The 18,696-nt window shown below is 45.0% G+C and overlaps 1 protein-coding gene across 2 annotated transcripts in view; it reads right to left on the bottom strand.

Annotated features, from left to right (window-relative positions):
• Positions 1-18,696, bottom strand: part of LOC121572485 (double C2-like domain-containing protein alpha) — a 104,008-nt gene that overhangs the window by 35,428 nt on the left and 49,884 nt on the right. For both annotated transcript variants that reach the window (XM_041884556.1, XM_041884562.1), the window contains exon 6: positions 5,616-5,742. In XM_041884556.1, coding sequence (XP_041740490.1) covers positions 5,616-5,742 — 127 coding nt within the window. The remainder of the gene's footprint in view (positions 1-5,615; positions 5,743-18,696) is intronic.

Raw genomic sequence — 18,696 nt, 5'->3', positions numbered from 1 at the left:
CCCATCTCCACAGAGGAACTCTGGAGCTCTGTTAGAGTGACCATCGGGTTCTTGGTCACCTCCCTGACCAAGGCCCTTCTCCCCCGATTTCTCAGTTTGGCCAGGCGGCCAGCTCTAGGAAGAGTCTTGGTGGTTCCAAACTTTTTCCATTTAAGAATGATGGAGGCCACTGTGTTCTTGGGGACTTTCAATGCTGCAGAAATGTTTTGGTATCCTTCCCCAGATCTGTGCCTCGACAAAATCCTGTCTCTGAGCTCTACGGACAATTCCTTCTACCTCATGGCTTGGTTTTTGCTCTGACATGCACTCTCAACTGTGGGATCTTATATAGACAGGTGTGTGCCTTTCCAAATCATGTCCAATCTATTTAATTTACCACAGGGGGACTCCAATCAAGTTGTAGAAACATCTCAAGGATTATCAATGGAAATAGGATGCACCTGAACTTAATTTTTAGTCTCATAGCAAAGGGTTATGGTTGCAGTGACTTTATATTCACACAGCTTATGTTTTGAATGCAGCAACTATTAAAGACTGATGTAATGAGTAAATAAAAAATCTGGAGTGAATCTAACGTGGTTAATGAGGAGAAGATGATTGCAGATGATTTTGAGCATTAGCGTTACATATGCAAACGATTAGTTGTTAATAGTTTCCTTGTTTTTTTAGATATCAACACCAAATTCAGTTTGACTTTCAGACGTCCATGATAGCGATGACAAGTTTCAAGTTGATAGGACACTGTGGAGTGGATTAACATTGGTTTAAATGGACACGTAATATCCCATTTTTGATTTGTCAATAACTCAGCCATCTTTTGACCAAGCTTTTCTTAAACCAAGTTAAGACATTTACCATGGGCCTTCATTCCAAATTGGTGTATTTTGGTCCTGTGGTTCATGAGTAGACGTATGTGCCAATATGCATCTACTGGTATAGTGTGGCCATCTTTGAATGCATCAATGTTATTTTCTCAAACTCTTTAGGGACTATTGTGAAGTCCAAAGACCACATTTTGAGTGAATCTGACTTTTAGTCCATGAGAAGATTTTTTATGATTATTTTAAGCATTACAGTTACAGTCAAAAAAGTGAATTTTTGATCGTTTCCTTATTTTTTAAGATATCAATGCCAAACTTAACATGGTTCATCACAGTAATGTTTTTGATAACCCTAAAACGTTTGAAGTTGATAGGCCATTTTGGAGTGGATTTACAAAGGATTTAAATGGACAGGTAAAATCTGATTTCCTGATTTATCAATAACTCAGCCATCTCTTAACCAATCCCTTAGCTTTTCTCAAACTAAGTTAAGAGACGAATGAGAATACATTTTTCAAAAATTTCCAAGATGGAGGAAAATCTATCATGAGAGACCTTTGGGTCCTTGAGACAAATTTGTTCAGCATGAGGAACGACATCTACATACAAAGTTTCAAGTCTCTAGGTCAAAAGGGGTGACAGATTTTAGGGTTTAAGTGAGACTGCTTATAACAGCGCCCAGTATAGGCCAATCGGTGCAATTATTTTTGACCAAGTTACTCATGACCTGTAGTTTCTGTGTGCCAAATAAAAAAAGTATATGAAAACGAAAATAATAAGAATTCGGAGAATAACAATTGGTTTCACAGCTTCGCTGGGCACACAATATCAAGTGCACCTATAGGCTATTTAGTGTGGTCTCAATACAGTGCCTTGGCGTTTTTCCTATTTTGTTGCATTACAACCTGTAATTTAAATGGATTTTTATTTGGATTTAATGTAATGGACAGACACAAAATAGTCTAAATTGGTGAAGTGAAATGAAAAAAACTAATAACGGAAAAGTGGTGCGTGCATATGTATTCACCCCCTTTGCTATGAAGCCCCTAAATAAGATCTGGTGCAACCAATTACATTTTTAGTCATTTAGCAAACGCTCTTATCCAGAGCGACTTACAGTTAGTGAGTGCATACATTTTAATTTTTTATACTGGAATCGAACCCACAACCCTGGCGTTGCAAATGCCATGCTCTACCAACTGAGCTACATCCCTGCCGGCCATTCCCTCCCCTACCCTGGATGACGCTGGGCCAATTGTACGCCGCCCCATGGGTCTCCCAGTCGCGGCCGGCTACGACAGAGCCTGGATTCGAACCAGGATCTCTAATGGCACAGCTAGCACTGTGATGCAGTGCCTTAGACCACTGCGCCACTCAGGAGGACAATTACCTTCAGAAGTCACATAATTACTTAAATAAAGTCCACCTGTGTGCAGTCTAAGTGTCACATGATCTTAGTATATATGCACCTGTTCTGAAAGTCCCCAGATTCTGCAACACCACTAAGCAAGGGGCACCACCAAGCAATCGGCACCATGAAGACCAAGGAGCTCTCCAAACAGGTCAGGGACAAAGTTGTGGAGAAGTACAGATCAGGATTGGGTTATAAAAAAATATCAGAAACTTTGAACATCCCACGGAGCGCCATTAAATCCATTATTAAAAAATTGAAAGAATATGGCTCCACAACAAACTTGCCAAGAGAGGGCCGCCCACCAAAACTCACAGACCAGGCAAGGAGGGCATTAATCAGAGAGGCAACAAAGAGACCAAAGCTCCACAGCGGAGATTGGAGTATCTGTCCATAGGACCACTTTAAGCCGTACACTCCACAGAGCTGGGCTTTACGGAAGAGTGGCCAGAAAAAAGCCATTGCTTCAAGAAAAAAATAAGCAAGTGTTCGCCAAAAGGCATGTGGGAGACTCCCCAAACATATGGAAGAAGGTGCTCTGGTCAGATAAGACTAAAATTGAGCTTTTTGGCCATCAAGGAAAACGCTATGTCTGGCGCAAACCCAACACCTTTCATCACCCTGAGAACACCATCCCCACAGTGAAGCATGGTGGTGGCAGCATCATGCTGTGGGGATGTTTTTCATCGGCAGGGACTGGGAAACTGGTCCGAATTGAAGGAATGATGGATGGCGCTAAATACAGGGAAATTCTTGAGGGAAACCTGTTTCAGTCTTCCAGAGATTTGAGACTGGGACGGAGGTTCACCTTCCAGCAGGACAATGACCCTAAGCATACTGCTAAAGCAACATTCGAGTGGTTTAAGGGGAAACATTTAAATGTCTTGGAATGGCCTAGCCAAAGCCCAGACCTCAATCCAATTGAGAATCTGTGGTATGACTTAAAGATTGCTGTACACCAGCGGAACCCATCCAACTTGAAGGAGCTGGAGCCGTTTTACCTTGAAGAATGGGCAAAAATCCCAGCGGCTCGATGTGCCAAGCTTATAGAGACATACCCCAAGAGACTTGCAGCTGTAATTGCTGCAAAAGGTGGCTCTACAAAGTATTGACTTTGATGGGGTGAATAGTTATGCATGCTCAAGTTTGATGTTTTTCTGTCTTATTTCTTGTTTGTTTCACAATAAAACATATTTTCCATCTTCAAAGTGGTAGGCATGTTGGGTAAATCAAATTATACAAAAATCCATTTTTAATTCCAGGTTGTAAGGCAACAAAATAGGAAAAACGCCAAGGGGGGTGAATACTTTCGCAAGCCACTGTATAAGGATCCATAGCCTATAGGCTACGAAGTGCATGCTTGGAGAAGCACAGAGCAAAGTTATATTTCTAAGATATCTGCTGGGATGGTCTAAATAAAACTAGGCTGCATTACACACCGCAATGGATATTCCAACCCTGAGCCCCGGCCTGCTCTGCTCTTGCTGATCAAAAACGTTTTTGTGTGCTGCCTAAACAATGGCTGTGCTGTGTAGGCCTACGGTGGCAGTTCAGGAGGAGAGTCAAAGGCTTCTTGGTCCTCTGTAGCTCAGCTGGTAGAGCACGGCGCTTGTAACGCCAAGGTAGTGGGTTCGATCCCCGGGACCACCCATACACAAAAAAATGTATGCACGCATGACTGTAAGTCGCTTTGGATAAAAGCGTCTGCTAAATGGCATATTATATTATTATTATTATTATTATTCTTCTGATTTTTTGGGGGGGGATTAGGCCTAGTCTAAAAACTTGCGTGAAGACTAGCCTATAGTTTCAGTTTGAAAAAGAGAGTGCGAAGAGGAGGACCAGAGGTAATCTTTGATAGCTTGCTACTACTGTAATCTATTTTATTAAAAACAATATGTTTCTTGGCCATGATATATTTATCAGTTATTGACCTCACAATAAGCCAGATTCGAGTAACTTACATTGTGGTGCTGAAACTTGAAGCAGCAGCAAATCGGAAATGGACAGTTCATGGTGCTGAGAGTAAGCAAATTCGACTAGGCAGTTCAACGTCTTCATTTTAATTTGACTACTAACAACAAGAGGACTTTGTGTTGGAGCCTATTTCTACCTATTTAAGAAATAAGAGGTAGGCCTACCTGTTTGACAGACGAAATTAGGCTATAGGCTGCTATAACCATAGATTTGTTGGTCAATTCCTCCACCCACTATTCACTCTTAAAATAGCCTACCTCAGTGTCAGTGAACGGCTGTTAAGTTAAAACCAAGACTCGAATTGAGGGGGTATGAGAGGGTATACCATAGGCCTACCTTTTATTAAAGAAAATGTCAAAACGCACAGGCCTACCCCATGTTAGCGTAAGATTTTGAAGAAAATAAAATAGATCTGATTATATAAAGTGATCTACAACAGCACTTTGGTCCGCAATGCTTTATTCTAGAAACAAACTGTACAAACCCGGGAAAGATGTGACTCCGATGCATATGGGGATATCATTGTTTCGTTTCTTTGACATTCAGAGGCTGAGCTACAACCTTCTATAGCCGAGGAGACAAAAACATTTGACTTTGCTTGGGAAGTAATCTAATTCTGTCACGATCAATTGATGAAGCTATTCACTTTCTGTACAAAAGAAGATGTTTAAACCCAGACAGCTTTTAGGGAAACACTTGTGGCCTTCTCTCATTGGGTTAAGCGACTGAAGAAGAGTAGCCAGCAGTTAAAGCTTACATTTATCTGCATCGGTAGGCATACTCTGTATGGGGTGGAAAGTTAGGCCTATCTTTTTAAAGTACCATGCTCAGATTCCTAACGACGTTTCAGATTGAATTATTTGGAAACAGGGACAATTTCGTTGCAAACAAGACACACTGATTTGGCATTGGAGAAATATGATAAGATGAACACATAGGCCATTCTTAGCCTGTAATTTCCATAATTTGTGTGGTATTAAAAAATATTATGCTAATATGTAAAAAGGTTTACACTTTGTATTAATTATTATTTTGGGTTTAGCATAGTTATTTTTTTTTCAAGCGTTACGGGAGGGTTTAGGTAAAATATATTTTGCTGAAGAGAGGGCCATCAATTTTCAGAGAGGTCCGATTTCTTCTTGTAACCCTTATTATAAATAATGCTCACTCCCTTATCCCTTTTTATTGTAATCTGCCTGTATCTATCTTCTCATCGCTGGTGGTTTGAATCTGACATTTTAACATGTTTGACTTTGGTTTCTGTTTGGCTTTGTTTGGCAGTGTATGGGGAAGAGATGACTCAAGAAGAAGAACTTACGATGTGAGAGAAATTCCTGAACAAGTCCAATAAAGTGAACTCCATCCCCCCTCCAGCCCTCCCTCCCCCTCATCCCCAACTCCCTCACAGGCGGTGGGTGTTCCAGACAAATGTTGAAGCGCTTGGTTTGGTCGGGCTTTACGCGGCGCAGGGCCACCCGTGACTCTCCGATGAACTCGTTATGCGTCAGCTTGTCCTCGTCACACACAGACACCCTGACGGATGGATGGATGAGAGACAGAAGGAGGGAGAGAGAGAACACACACAAGTTAAGCAGAGTTGGTCACTTGTGTCTAACTAACTCAGTCATGACTAAGGGCTCTAATCAATCTGTAATTGAGAGAGAGAGAGAGAGAGAGAGAGAGAGAGAGAGAGAGAGAGAGAGAGAGATCTAATCAATCTGTAATCGAGAGAGAGAGAGAGAGAGAGAGAGAGAGAGAGAGAGAGAGAGAGAGAGAGAGAGAGAGAGAGAGAGAGAATACAAGTAGACGTGGACATTCAACATAGTCGGTCATGACTAACTTAACTCAATCATGATGACTAACCATTGACAGGACTGACATGCGCTGAATTAGAAAGCAGCACAGCCTGTGTAGCGGACGTAATTGTGCTTTGCTTAGCTGTACCAATTCCTTCCGCTCTAGCTCACACCGAGACTAGAACCCGGCACCTCTGCCTTGCAGACAAGTGATCACCGTCCTGATACATTCTAACCAGTCGCAAGTTTTCAGGCTGAGTGAGATTCCCAAATCCACACCTCAGGTATAATGCTTGTTAACTCGTTATAAGCATGCATCAGCCTTTATAATGTCTTATTATGAAGGTTTACAACATGTTATGTCTCTCTGTATCCACATTTCAACTGACTCAAATGGCTGGTATTTTGTCATGAGTCATCATTATGATAAGACATTATGAGGCTCATATGCTCATGACAAGTCTTAAAATGCATTACAACTGTATCATAATGCATAATGCTGTTACACAACATACATTTGCTGCTTTGGCTTAGTCTATGTTTATGCCATAGTGAAAATGATACATATATGCTGTGTCTGATAAAGATACAGGCAAATATAATGTATAATACATGCAAACATAGTGGACACAATTAGCATGTGGCACCACTGGGAATTCAGAGCGTGAAGGTGCAGCATGCTGGGCTAATCTAATCCATATTTATGGACTCTGCAGTTGTTTTTATATTACATTTACATAATTTAGCAGACGCTCTTATCCAGAGCGACTTACAAATTGGTGCATTCAACTTATGATAGCCAGTGGGACAACCACTTTTTTTTATGGGGGGGGGGGTAGAAGGATTACTTTACTATTCCAGGTATTCCTTCTATCCTGCCACGAAGTCACCTAAATTAGACAGAAACACACATGGAGAAAGAAGTGGGTGAGAGAGAAAGAGAGAGGGTGGGAGGTGATGAAAGTGAAGGAAAGATGTGGGTGAGAAAAGGAAAGAAGACTCACATCTGGCAGATAGAGAGAGAGAGAGAGAGAGAGAGAGAGAGACACTTTATTTGGATAACCTGGACAGTCCATCTGTACAGATGGTCATACTATCAACAAACTATCTGTTGATAAGCAGCTGCTTGCTAAGGTTAGGTTGCTAGGTTTAGAATAAGGGTTAGGGTAAGGGTTAAGGTTAGAGTTAGAGTCAGGGTTAGTAGATAGTTGAAATGTTACTGACTATCCAAATAAAGTGTTACCTTCTGTTTTGTATGCACAGACCAAGACGGCCAAATTGCCTGGCTGTCTTCAGCCGCCCGAACTGGGAAGGATGTACAAATACGGTTGTGTCCCAAATGGCACCATATTCCCTATATAATGCACTACTTTTGACCAGGGCCCATATGGCTCTGGTCAAAAGTAGGGCACTATGTGGGGAATAGGGTGCCATTTAGGACTTTGCTTATGTGAGGTCAGGTGCGAGCGGCCAGTTGCCCGGGGAAACCACTCGATAGCTGTTGAAGGCTGCAGAGGTAATTTATACTATATTGTCTTATGAGCCCTCAGAACACAAGCAACCTTTCCTTCACATCCTCTAGAAGAAAACCCAGGAAACAAACACACAGAGACAGAGAGACAGAGAGACACAGACAGAGACACACAGAGAGAGAGAGAGAGAGAGAGAGAGAGGGGGCAGTGAGAGAGAGAGAGAAAGAGAGAGAGAGAGAGAGAGAGAGAGAGAGAGAGAGAGAGAGAGAGAGAGAGGGAGCAGTGGCGACCCGTCATTCAGGGCAGTTTTGAGCCCCAATTTCTTTTGGGGGGCTTGCCTGTTTTGCATGTTATTTTGGCATTAATACGTGTCCCATATCAGTTTGCAAACAATGTAAAAAAATATATACAGTATATCATTGAGTTAATAAAGCCGCATACAAACATACAATTTTTTGTTTTCTTGAGTAAGGCAGCTCCAAAATGCAGGTGTTTCAGCCTAGCTCAGTGCTTACTGTGGTAGTGGGGCAAGTCAACAGAAAATACGGTGCGTTGCGCTGTGATTGGCTCAGTGTTCTGCACTCATGGAGACACTACTTTACCGCCAAGTCTAAGGATAGAGCTAGAAAATGTAAGCCCCTTGGGTGCTGTCATAGAGTTACATTAGAAGTGCCCATCCAAGAAGGCTCAAGGTCATTGGCTACAGATAAAATGACGTCAAATCACGTGATATGTACAGTAGCTTTGATTGGACTGATCATGTCAACATCATACTTTCAAAATCTTAGCTAGCAGTTATCATGAATCAAGTCGACAATCTACTGGCGAATCCTTTTTAATCCTTTTCATATGATGTCACGACTTCCGCCGAGGCTGCCTCCCCTCCTTGTTTGGGCAGGTTTCGGCGTTCATCGTCACCGGCTTACTAGCTACTGCCGCTCCCATTCTCATCACTCCACTTGTCTTGTCTTGTCAATCACACACACCTGGTGCTAATCCCCTAATTAGTCTGTGTATAAGTGTTCCCTCTGCCCCCTTGTCTTTGTGAGTGATTGTTCTATGTGGGAGGAGAGTAGCTCGGTTGAGATACTCTCTCATTTATTTTGCCAGGATTGATTTTCCCCTGTGTCATTACATTTATTGTATTTTCTGAGACTGTGTTTGGTCAGGGAGGATTGTTTCCCCTGTACCTGTTTCAATTGCCGTTGTAGGCGCATTGTATGTCTGGAAGGAATTGTCACGCTCTGGCTCCGGGACTCTGTATGTTGAGCCAGGGTGTGTTCGTTCTGTGTGGGTTGTTTCTAGGTTGGGTGTTCTAGGTTGTTGTTTTCTGTGTTGGCCTAAGTGACTCCCAATCAGAGGCAACGAGTGTCAGCTGTTTGCTGGTTGTCTCTGATTGGGAGCCATACTTAACTGTCTGTGTTTCACTTTGTGTTTGTGGGTTTTTGTTCCGTGTCGGTATGTTTAACCGTGGACTTCACGAATCGTGTTTTGTTTGTTACTTTAATTAAATAAAGTCATGTTTGGTTCACACGCTGCGCCTTGGTCTACTTCGCTACAAGACGATCGTGACAGAAAAACCCACCATACAAGGACCAAGCAGCGTGTCCAGGAACACACGCAGGAGGTGACTCTGGTGGATGTCCTCCTCGGTTGGGGGCAGATTACCGAGGAGGAGGCCGTCCGGTACCGGAGGGCAATGAAGGGGGAGACCCAGGCAGGAGAGGAGCAGTGGCGTCAGCAGTGCCATCGTCGGACGGACGAGAGGCACCCCCAATAATTTTTTAGGGGGGGGCACACGGCATGGGCGACTGGGCAGCAGGAGGCTGCCACAGGGCGAAATAGGAGAAGAGGAGAGAAGGCCACCGGGTTTTGGGGGCCAGAAGGCAGGTTGGCGGAGCCTGGATGGAGAGCAGAGCCAACTCCCCGTACTCAGGCATGGCAGCATGAGACTGGGCAGGTTCCGCGGTATGCGGAGCTGCGCACTGTGCCGCGAGTGGTCCGGCATAGTCCGGTACGTCCTGTGCGAGCACCCCGCACGTGTTGTGCGAAGGTGGGCATGCAGCCAGGACGGAGTGTGCCGGCTCAGCGCTCGGGGCCTCCAGTGCCTCTCCTCGGTCCCGGATATCCTGCGCCAGTGTCACGTGCTGTTATGCCAGTACGGCTACACAGCCCTGTACGTCCTGTGCGGATGCCTCACACAGAGTGTGTGAAGGTAGGCATTCAGCCAGGACGGGTTGTGGCAGCTCTTCACTCCAGGTCTCCTATCCGTCTCCATAGCCCAGTCTGGCCTGTCCCTGCTCCACGCACCAAGCCTACGGTGTGCGTCGCCAGCCCTGCCCGGCCTGTCCCTGCTCCACGCACCAAGCCTACGGTGTGCGTCGACAGCCCTGCCCGGCCTGTTCCTGCTCCACGCACCAAGCCTACGGTGTGCGTCGCCAGCCCTACCCGGCCTGTCCCTGCTCCACGCACCAAGCCTACGGTGTGCGTCGACAGCCCTGCCCGGCCTGTTCCTGCTCCACGCACCAAGCCTACGGTGTGCGTCGCCAGCCCTGCCCGGCCTGTTCCTGCTCCACGCACCAAGCCTACGGTGTGCGTCGCCAGCCCTGTCCGGCCTGTCCCTGCTCCACGCACCAAGCCTACGGTGTGCGTCGACAGCCCTGCCCGGCCTGTTCCTGCTCCACGCACCAAGCCTACGGTGTGCGTCGCCAGCCCTGTCCGGCCTGTCCCTGCTCCACGCACCAGGCCTACGGTGTGCGTCGTCAGCCCAGCCCGGCCTGTCCCTGCTCCACGCACCAAGCCTACGGTGTGCGTCGTCAGCCTGGTCCAGCCCGTTCCTGCCACTCGCACCAAGCCAGGGGTGCGAGTCGTCAGCCTGGTCCAGCCCGTTCCTGCCACTAGCACCAAGCCAGGGGTGCGAGTCGTCAGCCTGGTTCAGCCCGTTCCTGCTACTCGCACCAAGCCCGGGGTGCGAGTCGTCAGCCTGGTAAGACCGGTCAGCTGCTCCACAACGGAGCGTAAGCAATCCGCTCCGTCAATGTCCAGTCCAGATCCAGCCAGCGGGGTCAGACCGGACCAGGGGCGCTATGGGGGGTTGATTGGAGGGTGGTGGGCAAGGCCGGAGCCAGAACCGCCGCCGAGGAGGTATGCCCACCCAGCCCTCCCTTGTTTAGCCCTTATTGAGGCGCGGTCGCAGTCCGCGCCTTTAGGGGGGGGTACTGTCACGCTCTGGCTCCGGGACTCTGTATGTTGAGCCAGGGTGTGTTCGTTCTGTGTGGGTTGTTTCTAGGTTGGGTGTTCTAGGTTGTTGTTTTCTGTGTTGGCCTAAGTGACTCCCAATCAGAGGCAACGAATGTCAGCTGTTTGCTGGTTGTCTCTGATTGGGAGCCATACTTAACTGTCTGTGTTTCACTTTGTGTTTGTGGGTTTTTGTTCCGTGTCGGTATGTTTAACCGTGGACTTCACGAATCGTGTTTTGTTTGTTACTTTAATTAAATAAAGTCATGTTTGGTTCACACGCTGCGCCTTGGTCTACTTCGCTACAAGACGATCGTGACAGGAATACATCTGCATCCGGTTATTTTACTCCTGCGCCTGACTCCGTACATTATTCACCACATATGAAGAGAAATAATGAAGAGAAATTATAGATTAAACATATCGGTGCTCATCGGCCATTGGACATAAACATTACACAACAAGTTGGAAATCGCTAATTCAACAATGAGTGGTTTGGAAGGAATCGGTGACAGTGGCTAACTGCAAGCATTGCAAAGCAATCACTAGCCTGCTATTCAGTGGAGCGCCTGTGTGGTCCCAAATTTGGGATTAAGGGGCTCTTTTCCTAGTCTAAAATGATAAACATTCAACATTGGCCATGCTGTCAATGAAGCATGATTTGTGCCGCGCACAAAACAACTGTTAACTCGGAATTGCGAAAACTTGATTTCAGTGAGTTCAAGACAACTGGGAAGTTGAATATTGTAAGAGCTTTTATTGTCTGCTTATATGCCCCCTTTATTTATCCTACGGTTCTGACTTGGTGTACAGGGAGAACACTGTAAGAACGGCCCATGTTCTGAATTCTGTCGCTGTACATTTTAAAAGTGCTAAACAAATAGTTATATTGACTATGTCCGTCCTAGCTCGCTCATGAATGTCTTAATCGAAATTACAGATTGCCTCTTATCCGCTTGTCGTCCCCTTATGCCATAGTTTGTACATCTCAATTGTCATTAGAAACCACATTTGTTTAAGCAAGTCAGCCATATCAGCTATGTTTTTTTAAAAGGTAGTAAATGAGGCTGAATGAACTGTTTTGCTGCCAGACAAGGCTCCGCTGATAGCCAGGTGTAGCAGTTGTGTTGTGGCTTTGCTGGCATGAATCCCACTTTTTTGTTTTTTCTGCCCCACCAAGAATTACATGCTAAAATCGCCACTGGAGAGGAGGCAGGGAAAGAGAGAGAGAGATATCGGGGGAGGCAGAGAGGGAGTCAGTGAGACAGAGATAGAGAGAGAGGCAGAAAAAAATAATTGAGAGGGGGGAGGAAGGGAGCGGTACTCTATTGCCCTCAGAATACATTATCAATTTCCTATTACCGTGACGGTGGCTGACATTTCCAGCTCCTTGGAGAACACAATGTCTGTGGCGGTGATAAAAGGCTGTTTGGATTTAATCCGTGCGCTGGGAGAGTGGCACAAACCGACGCTTCAATGTCCAATCAGTGAAATACGCCACTCCAAACATCCAAATTGACATACACTATATATACAAAAGTATGTGGACATCCCTTCAAATTAGTGGATTCGGCTATTTCAGCCACACCCGTTACTGACGTGTATAAAATCGAGCACACAGCCCTGACCTCAATCCCATCGATCACCTTTGGGGTGAATTGGAACATCGACTGCGAGCCAGGCCTAATCGCCCAACATCAGAACCACGACCTCACTAATGCTCTTGTGGCTGAATGGAAACAAGTCTCCGCAGCAATGTTCCAACATCTAGTGGAAAGCCTTCCCAGAAGAGTGGAGGCTGTTATAACAGCAAAGGGGGGACCAACTCCATAATGCCCATGCATTTGGAATGAGATGTTCACATACTTTTGGTCATGTAGTGTATACAATGGTGGTTTTTACATTAATTGACACATTCAGTGTGGTGTCAGCCACTCCAATATATTCCCTGATACAGATTCTGTATGCAGGTCATGGACAGGTAGAGAAGGTAAAACTAAATTCGATAAGCCCCTAGATTATTAAGATTCTTGAGAGGAGAGATGAAGAGATAAAGCAAGAAAGCTCCTGAACAATTGTCACTGATGAATATCATACGATCACAGCACCTCCACTCCCCACCGAGAGCCATGAATCTCAATATATCTAATTAATCTCTATACAGTGCCTTCAGAAAGTATTCACACCCCTTTACTTTTTCCACATTTTGTTGTGTTACAGCCTGAATTTAAAATGGATTAATTTGAGATTTTTTGTAACTGGTAATACCCCGTAATGTCAAAGTGGAATTATGTTTTTCAAAATAATGATTTTCTTATATTTCAGTCTTCTGTGATATATATAATGACTACCTCATCTCTGTACCCCACAGATACAATTATCTGTAAGGTCCCTCAGTCGATCATTGAATTTCAAACACAGATTCTACCACAAAGACCAGGAAGGTTTTCCAATGCCTCGCAAAGAAGGGCCCCTATTGATAGGGTAAAAAAACAAACAGACATTGAATATCCCTTTGAGCATGTGAAGTTATTAATTATACTTTGGATGGTGTATCAATACACCCAGTCACTACAATGATACAGGCGTCCTTCCTAACTCAAAGCCAATGGTGACTTTAAAACAGTTAGAGAGTTTAATGGCTGTGATAGGAGAAAGCTGAGGATGGATCAACAACATTGTAGTTACTCCACATTACTAACCTAATTGACAGAGTGAAAAGAAGGAAGTCTGTACAGAATACAAATATTCCAAAACATGCATCCTGTTTGCAACAAGGTACTAAAATAATACTGCAGAGAATGTGGCAAAGCAATTACATTTTAGTCATTTAGCAGACGCTCTTATCCAGAGCGACTTACAGGAGCAATTAGGGTTAAGTGCCTTGCTCAAGGGCACATCGACAGATTTTTCACCTAGTCAGCTCGGGGATTAGGACCAGAGACCTTTCGGTTACTGGCACAACGCTCTTAACCACTAAGCTACCTGACGCCCCAACATTCTGTCCTGAATACAAAGTGTTATGTTTGGGGCAAATCCAATACAACACATTACTGAGGCCCCTCTCCATATATTCAAGCATAATGGTGGCTACAACATGTTATGGGTATGCTTGTAATCATTTTTCAGGATAAAAAAGAAAAGGAATGGAGCTAAGCACATGAAAATTCCTAGGGGAAAACCTGGTTCAGTCTGCTTTCCTCAAGACACTGGGAGATTAATTCACCTTTCAGCAGGACAATAACCTAAAACACAAGGCCAAATGTACACCAGAGTTGCTTACCAAGAAGACAGTGAATGTTCCTGAGTGGCTGAGTTAAAGTTTTGACTTAAATCTGCTTGAAAATCTATGGTAAGACCTGAAAATGGTTGTTTAGCAATGATCAACATCCAATTTGACAGAGCTTGAAGAATTTTGAAAAGAATAATGAGCAAATGTTGCACGATCCAACAGTCTAACATGTACTGACTCAGGGGGTGGAATACTTATCTAATCAAGATATATTAGTGTTTTCTTTTTCATAAATATTTTTAGAAATGTTAGAATTTTTCTTCCAGAGTATTTTGTGTAGATAATTGACAAAAAAAAGTCAATTCAATCTCAAGGGGTGTGAATATTTTCTGAAGGTACAGTCGTGGTCAAAAGTTTTGAGAATGACACAAGTATTGGTCTTCACAATGTTCGCTGCTTCAGTGTTGTGAGATATTTTTGTCAGACATAACAATGGTATACTGAAGTATAATTAAAAGCATTCCATAAGTGTCAAAGGCTTTTATTGACAATTACATTAAGTTTATGCAAAGAGTCAGTATTTGCAGTGTTGACCCTCCTTTTTCAAGACCTCTGCAATCCGCCCTGGCATGCTGTCAATTAACTTCTGGGCCACATCCTGACTGATGGCAGCCAATTCTTGCATAATCAATGCTTGGAGTTTGTCAGAATTTGTGGGTTTTTGTTTGTCCACCCACCTCTTGAGGATCGACCACAAGTTCTCAATGGGATTAAGGTCTGGGGAGTTTCCTGGCCATGGACCCAAAATGTTGATGTTTTGTTCCCCGAGCCACTTAGTTATCACTTTTGTCTTATGGCAAGGTGCTCCATGTTGCTGGAAAAGGCATTGGTCGTCACCAAACTGTTCTTGAATGGTTGGGAGAAGTTGCTCTCGGAGGATGTGTTGGTGCCATTCTTTATTCATGGCTGTGTTCTTAGGCAAAATTGTGAGTGAGCCCACTCCCTTGGCTGAGAAGCAACCCCACACATGAATGGTCTCAGGATGCTTTACTGTTGGCATGACACAGGACTGATGGTAGCGCTCACCTTGTCTTCTCCGGATTTTGTGTTTTCCGGATGCCCCAAACAATCGGAAAGGGGATTCAGCAGAGAAAATGACTTTACCCCAGTCCTCAGCAGTCCAATCCCTGTACCTTTTGCAGAATATCAGTCTGTCCCTGATGTTTTTCCTAGAGAGAAGTGGCTTCTTTGCTGCCCTTCTTGACACCAGGCTATCCTCCAAAGGTTTTCGCCTCACTGTGCGTGCAGATGCACTCACACCTGCCTGCTGCCATTCCTGAGCAAGCTCTGCACTGGTGGTGCCCCGATCCCGCAGCTGAATGAACTTTAGGAGACGGTCCTGGCGCTTGCTGGATTTTCTTGGGCACCCTGACGCCTTCTTCACAACAATTGAACCTCTCGCCTTGAAGTTCGTGATGATCCAATAAATGGTTGATTTAGGTGCAATCTTACTAGCAGCAATATCCTTGCCTGTGAAGCCCTTTTTGTGCAAAGCAGTGATGACGGCACGCGTTTCCTTGCAGGTAACCATGGTTAACAGAGGAAGAACAATGATTTCAAGCACCACCCTCCTTTTAAAGCTTCCAGTCATTCTAACTCAATCAGCATGACAGAGTGATCTCCAGCCTTGTCCTCGTCAACACTCTCACCTGTGTTAATGAGAGAATCACTGACATGATGGCAGCTGGTCCTTTTGTGGCAGGGCTGAAATGCAGTGGAAATGTTTTTTTGGGATTAAGTTCATTTTCATGACAAAGAGGGACTTTGCAATTAATTGCAATTCATCTGATCACTCTTCTTTGACATTCTGGAGTATATGCAAATTGCCATCATCAAAACTGAGGCAGCAGACTTTGTGAAAATTAGTATTTGTGTCATTCTCAAACCTTTTGACCACGACTGTATATCTCTGTATATATTTCTGCTCCCACCAGGTGCATAGAAAGCCTTCCGATTTACACTGCTCAAAAAAATAAAGGGAATATTTAAACAACACAATGTAACTCCAAGTCAATCACACTTCTGTGAAATCAAACTGTCCACTTAGGAAGCAACACTGATTGACAATACATTTCACATGCTGTTGTGCAAATGGAATAGACAACAGGTGGAAATTATAGGCAATTAGCAAGACACCCCCAATAAAGGACTGGTTTTGCAGGTGGTGACCACAGACCACTTCTCAGTTCCTATGCTTCCTGGCTGATGTTTTGGTCACTTTTGAATGCTGGCGGTGCTTTCACTCTAGTGGTAGCATGAGACGGAGTCTACAACCCACACAAGTGGCTCAGGTAATGCAGCTCATCCAGGATGGCACATCAATGCGAGCTGTGGCAAGAAGGTTTGCTGTGTCTGTCAGCGTAGTGTCCAGAGCATGGAGGCGCTACCAGGAGACAGGCCAGTACATCAGGAGACGTGGAGGAGGCCGTAGGAGGGCAACAACCCAGCAGCAGGACTGCTACCTCCGCCTTTGTGCAAGGAGGAGCAGGAGGAGCACTGCCAGAGCCCTGCAAAATTATATCCAGCAGGCCACAAATGTGCATGTGTCTGCTCAAACGGTCAGAAACAGACTCCATGTGGGTGGTATGAGGGCCCGACGTCCACAGGTGGGGGTTGTGCTTACAGCCCAACACCGTGTAGGACTTTTGGCATTTGCCAGAGAACACCAAGATTGGCAAATTCGCCACTGGCACCCTGTGCTCTTCACAGATGAAAGCAGGTTCACACTGAGCACATGTGACAGACGTGACAGAGTCTGGAGACGCCGTGGAGAACGTTCTGCTGCCTGCAACATCCTCCAGCATGGTGGTCAGTCATGGTGTGGGGTGGCATTTCTTTGGGGGGCCGCACAGCCCTCCATGTGCTCGCCAGAGGTAGCCTGACTGCCATTAGGTACCGAGATGAGATCCTCAGACCCCTTGTGAGACCATATGCTGGTGCGGTTGGCCCTGGGTTCCTCCTAATGCAAGACAATGCTAGACCTCATGTGGCTGGCGTGTGTCAGCAGTTCCTGCAAGAGGAAGGCATTGATGCTATGGACTGGCCCGGCCGTTCCCCAGACCTGAATCCAATTGAGCACATCTGGGACATCATGTCTCGCTCCATCCACCAACGCCACGTTGCACCACAGACTGTCCAGGAGTTGGCGGATGCTTTAGTCCAGGTCTGGGAGGAGATCCCTCAGGAGACCATCCGCCACCTCATCAGGAGCATGCCCAGGCATTGTAGGGAGGTCATACAGGCACGTGGAGGCCACACACACTACTGAGCCTCAATTTTGACTTGTTTTAAGGACATTACATCAAAGTTGGATCAGCCTGTAGTGTGGTTTTCCACTTTAATTTTGAGGGTGACTCCAAATCCAGACCTCCATGGGTTGATACATTTGATTTTCATTGATAATTTATGTGTGATTTTGTTGTCAGCACATTCAACTATGTAAAGAAAAAAGTATTTAATATGATTATTTCATTCATTCAGATCTAGGATGTGTTATTTTAGTGTTCCCTTTATTTTTTTGAGCAGTGTATATGGCAACCCCATCTTGTGTGGCTCAGTTAGTAGAGCATGGTGCTTGCAATGCCAGGATTGTGGGTTTGATTCCCGCTGGGGCCACTCATACGAACAATGTATGCATGCATGACTGTAAGTAGCTTTGGATAAAAGTGTCTGCAAAATGGCATATATATATATACCATTTATTCCTGTGCCAAAATGGCACGCTATTCCCTACATAGGGCACTATTTTTCGACACAGACATTGTCTCTCATGCTGGTGGCAATCTAATTTCCCGCGGGAGATCGATAGTCTATTCAATTCTATATAACTCCGACGCCCACGTGTAGCTTTAGAGAAAGTTTTGAAGTCGCCCAGAGGAACAATCTGAGGCTTTCGTCACCTCTGGAGGGGGGTCAATTAACTTAAATACCCTCTGGTGATGACTCCGACCTCAATCTGTCACTGCAGCTGAAGAGAGAGAGAGAGAGAGAGAGAGAGAGAGAGAGAGAGAGAGAGAGAGAGAGAGAGAGAGAGAGAGAGAGAGAGAGAGAGAGAGAGAGAGAGAGAGAGAGAGAGAGAGAGAGAAAAGGGAGTGATAGTGAAGGATGAAGTGAGGGAGAGGGAGGGAGGGAGAGAGAGAGAAAGAGAGGAGGGGAAGACAGAAAAGGGGTTGCCAAAACATGCAGATGAGAGTGAAACAGACACTAAGATACAAAAAAGCAAATGTGTGTGTTTGTTTGTGTGTGTGTCTGTCTGTCTGTCTGTCTGTCTGTCTGATTGTTTGTTTGTTTGTCTGTCAGTCAGTCAGTGTCTGTGTACGCGCGTGTATGTGTGTGAGAGAGCGAGACAGCGCGAGAGAGCAAAGAGGACAGAAATAGAAAGGGAGCCCCGAGTACAGGGGTGAAAGTAAGGCGGTACATCAGGTACGGCATCACAGCAAAATAAATAGTGGGGGTACACCGTAATGGTAAAACATGAGCCTATCACAATAATTAAAACAAAATGTCAAGGAACTGTAGGCTATTAAAACATTATTTATCGTTACCGCATGTTTTGGAAAAAGGAAAACATATTTTTGTCAATACATTGCATTCAGTGGGAAAAGATGACTGTCACATGGTTGACAGACAGACATTTACATTACATTTACATTTTAGTCATTTAGCAGACGCTCTTATCCAGAGCGACTTA

Source organism: Coregonus clupeaformis, chromosome 1 (genome assembly GCF_020615455.1).
Source record: "Coregonus clupeaformis isolate EN_2021a chromosome 1, ASM2061545v1, whole genome shotgun sequence".
Taxonomy (NCBI): Eukaryota; Metazoa; Chordata; class Actinopteri; order Salmoniformes; family Salmonidae; genus Coregonus; species Coregonus clupeaformis.
This window is presented reverse-complemented; position numbering and strand designations above follow the sequence as displayed.